This window comes from Brassica napus, chromosome A7 (genome assembly GCF_020379485.1).
Source record: "Brassica napus cultivar Da-Ae chromosome A7, Da-Ae, whole genome shotgun sequence".
NCBI classification, from domain to species: domain Eukaryota; kingdom Viridiplantae; phylum Streptophyta; class Magnoliopsida; order Brassicales; family Brassicaceae; genus Brassica; species Brassica napus.
In genome coordinates, this window is record NC_063440.1 from 16,558,451 (window position 1) to 16,573,714 (window position 15,264).

Here is a 15,264-nt window from a genome sequence, read left to right on the forward strand (position 1 = left end):
TCGGTTTTTGTTTAACTGTTTATACCCTGATGCCTAATTCTGTTAGTGAAGAGTAACATAATAAGCTTCAATGACTGTTACTGGATCATTCACATTGTAACCCAAAACTTCAAAGACTGATAAGCAGCTTTGAATGCATTAAGGATATCTCATAGAGTGGACTTGAAGAGGATCATATTTGTCTTGATTATAAAAATAAAGTTCCATTGCTTATACATGTCTCAAACATTATTACAAATATTTCTGCAGAGAGACTCACAACATCACTGAAACACAGAGAAAGACATCTGCAGAAAGTTGCAGTCTCAAAGAAAAGCTTAGAAGAGAACTTGATTTGGGTTTTGTAACATTTTCTTCAATGAAAGACTTGAGCTGAGATTCCCATCTGATGAAGAACACTTGACGTTGAAGAGGCTGACCTCAAGGCTTCAGCCAGTGGTCCACCCATGTTGTGGTGATTCCCTCCACTGCTCCACCAATTCATGTTTTGTTGCTGCTCCCTCTCGTTGTTGCTGGCTTCTTCTACTTCATCGCCTGTGGAAAGTTTTAGAGAGACGTCTGATGAAGTGTTACCGGGCATGGAGATGGACAGATGACAATTGGATGAGCTCATTGGACTTGAGGTAGAATCAGATGATCGTGGCCAGTCGTCAAAGAAAGGCCTCAGGGTGTTACCATCATCTGATCTGAGTCCACTGTGAGCTTCATATGGCCTCTTTTTGTTACTTTCTTGTTTCATCCCTGAAGAACAACTGTGACAGACAAAACTCACATCTTTTATAATTAGAACAAGACATGAACATTGTTAAAGAAAAAAAAGATTCAAAACTTTTTGATCCACTTAAGTAGAGTATAAAGTATGATTAAGTCAATAAACATGTCCTACTAATGGCACATGATTTTCCACTATCAAACGGGAGCTAGATAAATAAATCAATAACTTAAGTTGTTTTTTCTTCTTTATGAAATGTGGTCTTAGGGGAAGTGATTGCAGAATCTTAAAGCTTTTGTTTTTCCTCTATGCAGGTTTGGTCAGCTTTCCGTGAGGTCCTACCAATGTCATTATCTAGTATACATCTCTCTCTCTCTCTTTCTACTCCTCTGATTTAAAAGCCTCACCCAACTAGTAAAAAAAAAAATAGATTCTATCAAATCCAAGTAGTTATCATTGTCTCTCTCAACAGAAGAAGGAAAATAAGAATGTTTTTATTTTTTTTCACAAAATGATGATAAGTCTCTCTGTCACCCAATTGCCAACATTACCCCTTCGCACAGCATCACTTCACAGTGCAATAACTATTCTCAAATCCCAAACAACAGGGAGTTTTAATAATTTCAACATATTTATCTACTGTCATGTAGGGCTTTCTTTTGTAATTAGTCTTCTGTTATTATGAAAAACAAAACACTTGTCTTAAATCTCAATATTCTCCACCAAAGCATATAATGACTTCAATTAAACTGAGTTTTTTTTTTGTGTACCTTTGATGACTAGTAAGGTGGAGATGTTTGGTTGAAGAATGTGAAGAGTCAGATGAGAAGAAGAGACTGTTTGGTCCATGACCAAGATCCTCGCCTAAGACAAAGGAAGATGCGGCGGTTGTGGTGGCGGGTTTGGCGGTTTCCACAGGCTTTCTTGAACGGTTTCGACCACGGTGGATGTGGCGGTCGCAATACTTGTGACCGCCTACTACATCTCTAGAACATCTCCATTTCTTCCCGTCTGTTCTCTTGCACCTCCCTGGCTCAGGATCCATTGCTCCTCTTCCCCAATACCCTGTTTTTATATTAGTGTGTATTCATTAGTACCATGTTTGCTTCTAACTTACTATCAACCAAAAAAAAATCTAACTCAAGACAATGATTAAGAATGTTTAATAAACCCAACTTGTCTTGTTCTCTGTTTCTCATAGATGTTCTACATAGATATTTTCCAAGGAAGCATAAACAAGAGGGAGAGAGACTCACAAGGTTGGTGATGAGGGAAGTTCTGTTGCTGAGGATGGTGAAGGAAGTTCAAAGGAGATTGGAATAGACTTTTCTTGATGGGTAAGAGAAGCTCTTGAGGAACAGAAGCACCAGCCAACATGTATCTGTAGATCAGTGCTTGTAGCTCAAGTTCTTGCCACTGTGCCAAGCTAAAGAAGTTTCCCATCTCTAAAAAGATAGACAAAACCCAGATAAACGAATGAGCAATAACTTCAACATTTGAGTGAAATAGTCTTTTGCCCTTTTGAAAAGAAGGAACCACTTACTGAGAAACCTGGAAGAGGACGTGTTAGGAGAGAAACATGAGACTGAGGTAGATGAGGTGGGTTCAGCGACAAAGAGAGGTAGAGCGGCAGCAGCAGAACTTGCAGTTTGGGATCGAATCTGATCTAAGAAAAAGTTCGATATCTTAGTTGCAGAGCTTTGTTCTTCTGACTCATTCTGCTGCTGACTTCTCCATTGCTTCAGTTGCAAGTCCATGGAAGAGAGAGACAGAGAAAGAGAGAGAGAAATGTGTTGGTTGCTTTTGGGATAGTTTTTTCCACTTCTTTGTGTCTTGGAGAGCCTGGCTTAATAAGCAAAGACAACCACAACAAAAGTCTTATGTGCTTGGCTTGTGACCCCAAAAAGTTTTTCTCCTCTTTGTTCTTTGTAGGCAGTTGCTAAAGAAAGAAGAAAACAAATTTTATTAGGGTATGAGACAAGACAGTTGAGGGAAAAACAAAATTTAAAAGTAAAAAGTTGTTTTTTTTTGGGATCAAATTTTGGTTTTTATATATTATTTGATAGTATTCTTGATTTTAAAACGGTATCTTTATCTGATTATAAAATTATGTAAGTCAGAAAACCAAGCACTGCAAGATGCAAATGAAGAGATAAACCTGCAGTGTTTATGTCTCACTGCCTTGGAAATATCACTTCCTTTTATAATCTCATTTAAATATTTCATAAGTAGTAGTAACTTAAAGATAAAAGAGAAGCCTATATTAAGATATTGTAATTAAAGATTCAATCAATGTGTCATTTGTTTCAGAGATTGTGTTACAAATGTATTAGATTCTGTGCATTATGACTTTGGATTTGACTAACACCTAACTCCACACTGAGCTACTGTGCAGTTTATGACATAAGTATACTGCATCTGGAGAGAACTGCAATATGTTTTGATCAGATGTGAGGTGACTAACTATGATTTCCTATTTGTTGTAAAAAAACTATGATTTCCTATTTACATTAAACCGCTTAATATATACTGTAATTAGGTTAGTATGTTTTACCACAACACTATTTTAGCATTTCAACTGGTCTACATATGTTTATTTTTCATGCAATATGTAGGTTTGAATTTGAGTAATGACAGAAACCACTAAATTACATGTATGATTGTTTTTCGCTAATAAACTATTTAGTCCCTTCTAATTTGTAACCGTCCTTACTTTATCATCTGTTACATTATTATTCACTAATATAGTATGTAACGTCTGTGCATTTGAAAGTTTTTTTGTTTTTTTTGGAACACTACTTCATTTTAAAGTTTCTCTAATTAACATTTTATATAGTTATATGATTAAACTAAATATTACTTTGTCGGTTCTTTCTACTTGGACTGTCTCATGGAGTCATGGTTCCAATTTCTGTATGTATAGTAAAAAAATATTTATGCCTTGAAAATGTATTATCAATGGTTATTTATGAATTTGGAGAGATTTGTAAAAAACTTTATGATTGCTAGAAGAAATGAAACATGATTCGCTAGTATATCTAAATATCAATAATAGGGAAACAAATATATTACCAGAAAAGGCCAAGTAAACTTGAAAACATTTATTAAGATGAAGTAAGAAACATTCATTTATATCTTCACTTAGATGAATAAATACAAGAACACATTAATTTCAAAGTAACTTTATTTGGTGGTGCCACAATAGTTTTCATTTGTTGTTTTGAGGAAAGAAAAGTAATAAATATGAGCAAAGGACGATAACGATGTTTCATATATGAGTGAGCCAGCTAAGACACTGATGAGAGAGCTCCCTAAGTGTCTTTCCTTTTTTCATTCATTCCCACCAGATTCGACGGCATTTATATGCAATATTCTGAAAATACCCTAAACCAGTTACGTTTAGGTTATTTCTCAAGAAAAATATCATAAAACCTAATTAAAATTATAGGTGTGACGCGTGACTGGCTAAAAACCTCGGTAAATTATATCATCTAATTATAAACTGTTGATATAATTTTCATATCATAAACTTTCAATGTGTGTAATATAAACATGTCTTTGATAAAATATAGATCTTGGAACATTATTAAGAAAGTCTTTTTTTTTGTTAATCTGTTATGTCACGTGCACTAGCACCCCTCGGCACTTCTTATGTCTTGGCCATAGGCGAAACAACGAAAAAAGAAGAAGAGCAAAGTCTTTGAAAGTAATGAAATTTGAAGCAAAGTGTGAAAGCTTGCTTCAAACAAACACACTGTATAATAATTTATTCGAAAACTCCATTAACTACTGAAATTGCTAGACTACATTCTTATATGTCAGTGCTTCATTTATTTATTTGAGTAAACCAGAATATATAATTCAGAAATAGGTGGATACTGACAAATTCTAGAAATGTACTCTTTCTGTTTCATAAAATAAACTTTTTAGTGTTTTCCCACATATTAAAAAACACACATTAAATCACTATCATAAATGTATTGTTTTTTGTAATTTTTTATATTTATTTTTTAATTAATACTAATTCAATAAAATTAATTAATTTTTTTGAAGATCATAATTTTTATAAAAAATATAAAAAATCTATCTTTGTGAAACAAAAAATCTTAACTTAATGAAACGAATGAAATATAATAGACTAAGAATTTTAGTGGAAAGTTACATGCCAATATTCAAGACCAAATGAAGATCAAAAGAAAAAAAGGGCCCGGTCCAAACTCATCCACCCCCACTCGATTCCTCAAATCACGCAGATTTGAAAAGTCAAGCTAACCGAGCCGTACAACGAAATCACCTTTGGAGCTACGTAGCACGGAATCGTTGGTGGTCATGCGTTTCGTGCTTCCGAAGCGGAACCGGAAACGGAATCGCTCGGAATCGCTCGGAATCGTCATGGAATCACGTTTCGGATAGTGAGACGTTTGGAACCGTAATGGAAGCACGCGATTCAGGATTGGAAGCGTCGATGGATATATGTTCAAAAAACTGAAAAATTATTTTGGGCTTTTAAATTTTGATTTGTTTTGTGATCCAATTAGCCCATTATAATAAAAAAAAAACCTAGTTACCAAATAATCTAAAAAGATTAAAACTCTTGAGATTCAGTTACCGTAAGAAGCAGTTCTGATATTTCTTCAAGTTCAACCTTTTCCAGATTCTGAGAGAAGAGAAGCGAACATATGTTATGTTGGTTTTTTTTTTATGTTATGTTGGTTTTTTTTTGTTAACTTTTATGTTGAACTTTAGTATTTAATTTATGTGTTGGATTTTTATTATTAATTTTTTTTATTTTATTAAGTGCTTCAATATTATATATATATATATATATATATATATATATATATATATATATATATATATATATATATATATATATATATGTATAAACGCTTCCAACACGTACCCACTTCCTAAATATTTTAAAATTTTCGATTCTACGCTTCCTTACGCTTCCGCTTCCGCGTCCCCGCTTCCGATTCCATGCAGCATAGCTTTGGAGGAGGTTTAGTTTCCGTCGGAAACTTCGCAGACAGTGGGTCCCGTTCTATGATGTGAGACCAATTCACCAATTATGTTGTGGGCTTTACATCACAGTTTTATCCCCGCAAGCACCTTTTAATTACTCCATATTCGTGTCCAATGAACCTCGCCGGGCCGTAGTAAAATGGTTTTCTATTCTTTGATTTTTTTGGGTGTTTACTCCATTTTAACATCAAGACAAAAACCACTCCGTTCTATATTTTTGCTTAACTATTACTCCTTGGGGTGGGCATTTCACTTTAAATTTGGGTTCAATTTTGGGTTCGGTTCGGCTTGATTTATATGGGTCTAAAAAACTTTAATCAAAGTCAATTGAAATTAGTTTGGTTTGTATTTGATTTGGCTTTAATTGTGTTCGGTTCGATTTACTTTTGATTTTGTTTGTGTTTATTCAGTTCAATAGATTTGATCTTTTTTTTAGTTTTCTTCTAGTTTGGCTAGAAAATTTAATTTATAAACATATAATAAATCATTATTTGACACTAAATGATTTTTTTCCTCATATTTAAACGTAAAGACAAACAATATAGAAGATGTAATCCAATAAATTTATGTTATTATTTTCAAATATAATATAAATATCATAGGTAATTTTTCGATTTTGATGTTAATGTATGAGATTCATATATTTTTTACTTTATTTTTAGTTGTGTATCTATTATATATTAATTTAGAAGTGCAATGTATAAAATTTTGTTTAGACACTACAAAATAATGATCATTTAACATCATTTATTTAATTTATTTGTATTAGTTATAAATGATGTAAAACTATTTTACATCACTTAAATAAATGACTCTGAAAGTGGTGATGCAAATAATTTGCATCAATCTATTAATAACTGATACAAAAGTATAAATTATTTACATCAATTACTGTAAATGATGCTAATATGTAGTATCAATTATAAGAAATGATATTAAGTTTACATTAGTTCTTAAAATGATGTAAGTATTGACATCAATTAAAACAATTGATTTTAATTATTTATATCATTTATTAATAACTGAAGCTAAATTAGTTTCAGATTTTTAAATGATTTAATAGCTAATTATATCATTTATAATTATTATTTAACCATTATTCTCGTTTCTACATAATTGATGATAAATAATAATAATAGATAAATCAAATAAAATCATTTTACATTATTTCTTTGATCCATCGAAATAAATTCTGACAAAAAAAATATACAGAGAATCAAAATAACAGGAAAAAGAAAATGATGAACTTTCAGAAGAAAAAAATAGTTAACAAAATTAATCATGAGGATTTCTTCAGTTGTGATTCTTCTTTTTCCTTTTTTTTTCTCGTTCTCTTTATCTGTATTCATCTTGGATTTCCGTTGGTAGCGTGAAGCTGAATCAGTTCAATAGACTAGATTCAGTGAAGAATTCTCCATAAGCCACATTATATAACTGCATATGTGCTTCTCTCAAACTCCTTCCAATGAATCTTTTTCTTTGTCTGCTATAACTCATATTCTGCAAAACAATAATAAAAGATTGATCATTTTATAATTGTGTTACAATAAAACGTATTGAAACAAACACAGATTCCCCATTTGAGAATGACTTCTTATCGTTACTTTTATCACTTGCTAACGTAAATGAATATAACTTGTTTTCAGGAAGAACTGATATGAAGAAAATCAAAGTTAATGTTTGTACATTTATACATAATTCAAAAACATCAATGAAGCACAAACACAATTATAAGATCCAAATTAAAAGAAAAACTGTGAACTTATCTTAGCGGCAGATCACCGTCTTGGTATTGCTAGGTGATGAACCACATGTTTCACCGTGAACATGTTTTTTATACGGAGAGAGTGAGGGAGAAAAAAAATATAGCTTATCATGAAAATAAAAATGGGTTTAAATGATGATTGAGCAGTTAGAGAAACATGATAGAGAACGTGAAGAAGGAGAAATTCTAGGGATATTTTCAACGTGAAATTTTTGTTACTAGTAACAAATAAAATATATAAAACTATAAATCACAAATCAAGTGATAAAAGTTCTCGACACTTGTAATTAACATCAATAGATAAAAAAATAATTTTAGTTAACATCACTTTCTTTGTTGATGTAAATGTTGCATCTTTTTTTAATTGATGCTAATAGAAAATTACAAAAACATCAGTTAAATAATTGATGTGAATCTACATTACTGTGTCAATTACTTAAAATGATGTGAATTAATATAGATTTGTATCAGTTTTATTAAAATGATGTTAAACAAGTGAATAAAACTATTAGTGGACTTTAATAATACTAGGTCGTTTTCCGCGCTACGCGCGGATTAGTGCTATATAAAAACTTACAATTTAAATTATTTGTTCAGTACTACATATTATAAAATGAGTTTTAGTTAACACAAATTGTTTATCATTTGCCATATTTAGTATAACATGGGGATAGACGATGTTTGGTCGTTTAAATATTGTGTTGCGGAAAGCTTTACTTGTCATAGGATGCCAAGTTAACTGTTGCCTTTATGTATAAAAATTTTGTATTCCTCTTTATAAAGATTTGTATGATATTAATGGTGTTCTCAAAGTAAAAACGCTTTCTTGATGCTGAGATGGAAAATTGTTAATTTCTTTGTAGTTTTGAAACAAATAACTAAACTGGATTTGATTTAATAAGTTTCTAGATTGCACGGAAGCTTCATCGGAAGTCCGTTTTCCCCTTCAATACCAGAATCAGATCGGAACCTTGTGTACCTTACGGAATCTCGATTCAAATATATTGTGCCAATTATTTATGAAATATTAAAAGTAATTAATTGGATAATAGTTTCTTATAAACTTAATTTATTTGTATTGTCACAATTTTAATATGAAATCATTCAATGTTATTGTAAATAAATAAATGTTCTATTTTGAATTTGAATCATATAATTTTAGTCATTATTTTTATAAATTTTTCTTATATCAGTATATATAAATATATATATATACGCTTCCAACATGTATATGATTCCTAATTTTTTTTTTAAAAGTTGTTTTTCCGCTTATACACGGTTCCGCTTTTGCAACTCTTGTTACTATTATGACCTCATATTTTCTGTTTCTTATGATGAGTTTATAAGAACATCAATTCACATAGAAAGTTAGACCATTGTTGGTCACCATTATCAACATTAATGTTTTTGTGTGAAAATAATATTTATTATTTTGTGTGTCGTTTGCACTTGTTCAAAAACAAATCAACCATCTCTATTTTTAAATCACCAAATATGAAAATAAAATCATTTTATTTGATTATTATAACACTTATTTTTGAGTTAATGGTAAAAGAATGAAAAATTTAAATAATTATGAAACTATATTGGGTAATTCTTCTAAATAGATCATTTTCAAGTTTTTGTCACAAAAATAGATCATAATGAGGTAAATGACCAAAATGTTTTATTTAATAGGTAAAATGACTCTAATACCCTAGATATATTTAAAAAAAAAGAAAAATTTATAGTTTTAGATTATATGTTTTCAAATTCGAACTTTTATATAATTTTTTTTTGAATTTTTTTAATTTTAATTTTATTTTCTAAATTTTCTTTTTGTAATTCGTAATACTTTTTAAAACTATTTTTAAATTTTTATTTTTAATATTTTTATTTTATTTTATAAAATTTTAAACCTCAATCCCAAATCTTCACCCCTTAACTCTAAACCCTAAGGTTTGGATTAGTTAACCCTATGGGTATAAATGTATATTACCTCTTTAATGAAATATTTTGATCATTTTCATCATTAAAATCTATATTTGTGACAAAAAAAAAAATAGTTCTATCCTAGAGTATTTCCCAACTATATTAATCATTTAACTAATTTAATATATTTATATTACATGAGTTTTTATTATTCCCTCCAATCTGTGAATATTATTTTTCGTTTGTTCACAGATATTTATAAATACATCAAATTTGTATAATGTATCACTTCTATAAATACCAATTTATAATAAAAGTAAAGAGAAATAATTTAAAAAGGATCAATTGATTTTCTTGAAATTTATAATTTACTATTATTAAATAAGATGAAACATATAGAGAATATAAAAATATATCTATTTGAAATATTTTTTTCCAAAACTTTATCTATATGGAACAGAGGTAGTATTTGTTATTTATCGTTTTGTTATTTATTTATTATTTCTTTTTATATTTCCTTATATTTTTCCTATATATTTTTATAATTTTGCATATGTATTTATAGATTATTCGTTAATTTACTTTGTGAAATGATATTATGTAATGTTTATGTTCTTGTAAATCAAATAAATTTGATGTTCATCAAATAAATTATAAATATAAATATTAAGTTAGTTTATTTTAGTTAAGAGCATGACTTGTTTAGTATTAAAAACTATTTATCTAAAATAATTCACATAAGTATTACGGATACAGACGTGAATCTGCTCAAGAATGAAGCGGTTCCCCTTGACAATTGCAACAGCATGGAGGCTACCAGACTCATCTTTAGCTTGACACAACCTGTGAAGTTCCTCCAGTAAACTCTGGTGGGTGCTTTCATTCTCACGGTCATTAGCTGGAGCCGAGAGTTTCCGCAGAGTAGCTAATGCAAACTCAAGCATCTTTCCAAGGTAATCAATATCCAAGGTGCCAGAGTTAAGCAACTACCAACAAAAAGAAGAAATGAGAACCACATCAGTTGAAATATATATATAAACAGATCAGTCACTAAAGATCAGAAGAGATGAGGCAAACCTGTGAGAGAAGGTCAAGATCAATAGTTTCAGTTATTTCCACTTTCCAGCTATCAGGCACCATCTGGCAAAGCTCATCCCAGGCTCCTCCAGTTTCATTGATTCCATCACACTATCCCAGAAAGCTTTCTCCATAGTCTCCTTTACCTTCCTCTGCATCACACATTTTCAAAAAAACAACGCTGAGAAACCTTGTTATTAAGTTACTTCAACCCAAAGAAAACAAACCTTTAGACTGTCCTCTTCATCCTTGACAGTTCTCGTGTGTCTTGTCCCATTTTCATTACAGATTCCCATCCAATCTGCAAGTTTTTTAAACATGTTCATATAATGAAAAGAGTTCAAAACTATGGAGGCAAATCAAAAGCTAAATCAAGATCTCCAACCTTTCCACAAATATAAAGACCACCAACATACAGAGCAACCTGAAGAATCAAAGATTTAAATCTCAAATCAGTCCATTATATTACACAGAAAAAGAAAAAGCCAAACATGAGAGCTCCTTTCTATGCTACAAAATCAAATCTCTCATGTTTGGCTTTGATCTGTTACCATGTCACCAAGACCAAGCATCATGAACTCTGAGGCACTCACACCAGGCTCCACACCGCCCAATAGGTTCCTTGGAAACATTATTTTAACAGGCAACTCCAGTTTCTTTGTAATCAATTCCAGTCCAGGAAGATTCAAACTATTGGCTACTGTATGAACCGGGTTCAACGCTTGCTGAGTCGCCACGGTCACCATAACGTTAGCACCAAAGAACCTCTCAGAGAAGAACACCCAGAATATGTCATACACAAACAGACACAGGAGGAGCATAGTACATATCTTGATATTGGGAAGACGAACATGGCTGACGAAAGCAATACAAATAGATATCCCAAGCAAATTGTTCAACACCCAATGACCAGAGACAAGCCACGCCACTACTGTGACTGCACAAGCCACAAGAAGCAGTCCTTGCATTCTGGTAAAGGACTTCGAGCAGCAGCGTGAGAGAAAGGGGTCACAGAGACCGAGCTGGGACTTGATGTACAAAATCAAAATTTTATAACCATAATCGCAAACAAATGATCATAGCAGAACCTAAACTCCACTAAATACAGTATAATAGCCATGAAAGTGAAACACTTTCTCAAAGAAGAAGAAGACAAATAGTTACCTGCCGGTGGAGAGGGGAGACATGCCAGTGGATTCCATGCCTGTAGATGTAGTTGCTTCTGCATAGTTTCAATTAGGGTTGGCTTTATATAGAAGGAGATAGAGGGGAAGGTGGAAGAAACCATTAAATCAGAATTAAAGAGCAAGAGTGGATTACGGTAACGGTGAATTGTGGAAAGTTTGATCGGGGATGATGAAGAGGAATCGTCAGAGGAAGAACAATTTCACGCGTTTCAGCCATAGCCCAAATGAAAGACCCGTTTTTGTGGACCAAAGAATATATGACGTGTCAAAAAAGAGTCTTTTGATTGGCTGATTTAATTGTCCTACGTGGACACTCTCCCTGATGCTCATATAACCCTTTTAGTATAGGTTAGATATTTTGTATCATTTACTAAATAAGTAATTTAAACAAGTATCAGTTCTTTTTGTGATACTATTTATCTGATGTAATTTAACCTTTTTCTTGTAGTGAGATGATTAGGTTAAATACTAAATATATCTTAAAGTTTAATATTATTAATGTATTTAGTTAATCTAATTAAAGAAACAGTGCCATTTAGGCTTGGTTTGGTTCGGTTTTAAACCAAACCAAACTGAACCATTCGGGTTAATAAAATCTTCGACCAAATTGTTTAAACGTACACTTTGGTTTGGTTTAGTCGGTTTGAGTTCGGTTGGGTCGGTTTGGTTTGGTTCAGTTTTTTTTCTAATTACTTCTTATGTTCTAAAATACACAAAAGTTATAGTTTAGTGCACCATTGTTAAAACAAATTATTTTTACCTAAAAAGTAATATTAATTAAAAATTCTGCATTCTTGAAGGATACACTTCAACATAGAGTAAATGGATGGTCATCCATATGGCTGTCAAAGGTCGGAAAGGAGATCCTCATCAAGTCACTTTCTCTGACCTTTGTTATGTAGAGTTTCTTGCTACCCTTGGATATATGTGAAAAATTAGCTAGTGCTATTGCACACTTCTGATGGAACTCAAACCCGCCAAAAAAGGACTTCACTGGGCTAAATGGAAGAAATTATGCTTACCAAGAGACGACGGTGACCTCGGGTTCCGTATGATTCACGAGTTTAACATGGCCATGTTAGCAAAACAGTTACGGTGATTAACACAATATCCAGACTCTGTATTATCAAGGGTTTTGCGTGGAAAATATTATCAGCTTAGCTCGCCATTGCGATTAAGTTCAAAAGATAACTCTTCATATGTATGGACGGCATTTCAGCTGCAAGGTCTTTATTAATGTTGTGAATGAGTCATAAGATCCATTCAGGCTACGAGGTCAAAATGTCAAAAGATCCTTGGATCCCTACTACACCTGCTAGGCCAGCCAGACTTAGAGTTCCAATCGCACATCTTAGTCAGTGATTTCACCAATGTTGACAAAGGAATGGGATGTGGAGATGTTGGAAAATATTTTTCATTAGATGATATCACTCTAATTACGAGCTTGGCCATAAGCTGAACATATCACATAGATAGTTACTGCTAGAATTATACAAAAAAGTGATCAGTATACTGTTAAGCCAGTAGATTTGGGTTGCTCAAAACATCCTAAAGAGAGAAGCATATGTTTTCTATTGAATCCAGTATTACCAAGCTCCAAGCATTTGCTTGAAAAGTTCATGCACTATAGAAAATGTATCATCTTATATAGCAGTTGATAACATGACATGTGGTGGTGACAAGGAACCTGACGCTTTGTCATATGCGATGTGATAATATTTTTCCTAGGTGTGGGGAGTCAGATGAGTTTGTTAAACTTGCTATCTTCGAGTGTCCACCATCATTACAAGCATGAGCTTTATCAGCTACACCCTCCAGTCCAAATATCTTCCCTACCTCTAGTATCTTCACAAATATGAATTATCTATTCAGTAGTAAAAGTTGTATTGAAGATCCAACGATGAATAGAGATCCATATCCGTGGATAATCTGGTATCTTTGAAAGGCCCGAAATGATAAATTATTTAGAAGAATTGATAGGGATCCTTTGGAGCTAATCAGATACACAGAAGGGGAATGCCATGCTTGGTATTTGGCAAATGCAGATGCATCTATTGTGACCCATCAACCAAATGTTATTGACTCACAAGCCATATGCTTGCAGAGTATATGTCTAGTGGATGGTTCTTGGACTTTTACGGCAAATTTTAGCGGATATGGATGGGTCTGGAAAGACATGCCAGGAAAAACCCAACTAATGATTACAAAAAAATAAAAGCATAAGAGAGTCCTCATTGCACTCTAAGCTCGAAACACTTGTTTGGAGAATGGAAAACATGCTTTCTCATTCAATATGTCAAAATTTTAGAACAGATTGGAAGAACTTAATAGCCATGATTGGGAACCAAAAGCGTGACCAACATTTTGACCGAGCTAAAGGAAATTGAGGCATTACTACGAGATTCAACAATTTCAAGCTTTCCAACATCCCCAGAAGACAAAACATTATTGCTTACTTTTTACCTATGACTGCTAGAGATTTTCACATGAATTTTTATTTGTTGGTTGTTCTATTCCAGTCTGACTTCCCATACACTTCTTGTTTGAGTAATAGAATGATCTTTTGATGATAAAAAATTAAAATTATTGAACCAATTATAAAATATACTACAACATATCGAGGGTGGTTGGTTTGGATGTAGCTGTAAAAGTTTTACTGTAATTTTTTTTTGTGTAGGATTTTTTGATGTAAATGTAGTTAATATAGCTGTAAGAAATTAAATGATAACAATAATAAAAATGGAAAGATGTCTACAACAATATTTTTTTTCCTACAGCTTACAATATAAGGCTTTAGAAAACAAGAGTTTTACAACCATTTTTAAATTTTTTTGACTTTAGCTTTAAAAATTAGATAAAGCATGATTGGTAACTTTCATAGTTGTAAATCTATATTATTAAAACTCAAGTACAAAATTGGAGTGTTTGGAGACTTGAATAGAACTATTAAAAAAATTTAGAGTGTTTGGAAACATGGATTGTAGTCTTTTAAAAAAGAATTAATTTTGTTTGAAAACAAGGATAATAGTATTAAGAAAAAAAAGTAATGGGCTTATGTTATTAAAAAAAATTGAAAGTCCATATTAAAAGAAATTATCTATCTGGGCCAGTTTTAAAATATATGAAAATGGATCAATCTAATTGCCTAAAACTTTTTTTTTTCTAAACTAACCATAAAACAAAATTTAAACTTTATATACATATTTCAAATCAAAATAATAATTCAAAGTTGATTTATATCAAAAATGGATTCAAAAATATACATATATTCAAAAATGGATTTTTACTAAACTATTTTTCAATAACCATTATAAAAAAATGTTTTCAATATATATAAGAAAAATTACAATACAAAGCCCAATTTGAAATACCAACTCAAATTATGGTTTTTATATTTCATATTAAGTTTTAAAAATATAATATATGTAATTATTTATATGATGGTACGTATAAAATACTATTAATTATATGATTACTTATATGATGGTACACATAAAATACGATTAATTATATGATGACAATATACGATATAATAATGACTAGCGATGGGCTTTCGGGTATCCATACGGGTTTGGTTCTGATCGGTT

General features: G+C 31.6%; 2 protein-coding genes across 9 annotated transcripts; both read right to left on the reverse strand.

Moving 5' to 3' along the window:
- Nucleotides 1–175: 175 nt before the first annotated feature.
- LOC111203618 (growth-regulating factor 4) lies at nt 176–2,719 on the reverse strand. The gene is made up of 4 exons (XM_022697530.2): nt 2,256–2,719; nt 1,969–2,157; nt 1,483–1,777; nt 176–752 (listed from the first exon to the last, which is right to left on the reverse strand). The coding sequence occupies exons 1-4, from the start codon at nt 2,467–2,469 to the stop codon at nt 356–358; spliced, it is 1,095 nt and encodes a 364-aa protein (XP_022553251.2). The 5' UTR covers nt 2,470–2,719; the 3' UTR covers nt 176–355.
- Nucleotides 2,720–9,412: 6,693 nt separating this feature from the next.
- On the reverse strand, nt 9,413–12,033 carry LOC106446139. 8 transcript variants are annotated; one of them, XR_007315019.1, is made up of 7 exons: nt 11,811–12,029; nt 11,655–11,712; nt 10,876–10,914; nt 10,718–10,791; nt 10,491–10,642; nt 10,382–10,399; nt 9,413–9,679 (listed from the first exon to the last, which is right to left on the reverse strand). XR_007315019.1 is itself a non-coding variant. In XM_013887828.3 (6 exons), exons 1-5 carry the CDS (start codon nt 11,892–11,894, stop codon nt 10,523–10,525), a joined length of 375 nt encoding a protein of 124 aa, XP_013743282.1. In that variant the 5' UTR covers nt 11,895–12,023; the 3' UTR covers nt 10,036–10,399; nt 10,491–10,522. The 8 variants fall into 8 exon arrangements, 1 of the variants encoding a protein (XP_013743282.1); XR_001288651.3 differs by lacking the exon at nt 9,413–9,679 and having other exon boundaries at nt 10,036–10,399; nt 11,042–11,712; nt 11,811–12,033; XR_007315020.1 differs by lacking the exon at nt 9,413–9,679 and having other exon boundaries at nt 10,036–10,399; nt 10,876–11,518; nt 11,811–12,028.
- Nucleotides 12,034–15,264: the final 3,231 nt, after the last annotated feature.

Excerpts from the sequence above, each read along its gene's own strand:
- LOC106446139 (XM_013887828.3), bottom strand. The coding sequence starts at position 11,894 with ATGGCTGAAACGCGTGAAATTGTTCTTCCTCTGACGATTCCTCTTCAT. Across the intron at positions 10,915-11,654 it reads TCTCCCCTCTCCACCGGCAG|GTTGCTCTGTATGTTGGTGG; the intron begins GTAACTATTTGT and ends TTGATTCTTCAG. Across the intron at positions 10,792-10,875 it reads GTCTTTATATTTGTGGAAAG|ATTGGATGGGAATCTGTAAT; the intron begins GTTGGAGATCTT and ends AAAAACTTGCAG.
- LOC111203618 (XM_022697530.2), bottom strand. The coding sequence starts at position 2,469 with ATGGACTTGCAACTGAAGCAATGGAGAAGTCAGCAGCAGAATGAGTCA. Across the intron at positions 1,778-1,968 it reads CTTCCCTCATCACCAACCTT|GGTATTGGGGAAGAGGAGCA; the intron begins GTGAGTCTCTCT and ends ATATAAAAACAG. Across the intron at positions 753-1,482 it reads CACCTTACTAGTCATCAAAG|TTGTTCTTCAGGGATGAAAC; the intron begins GTACACAAAAAA and ends TGTCTGTCACAG.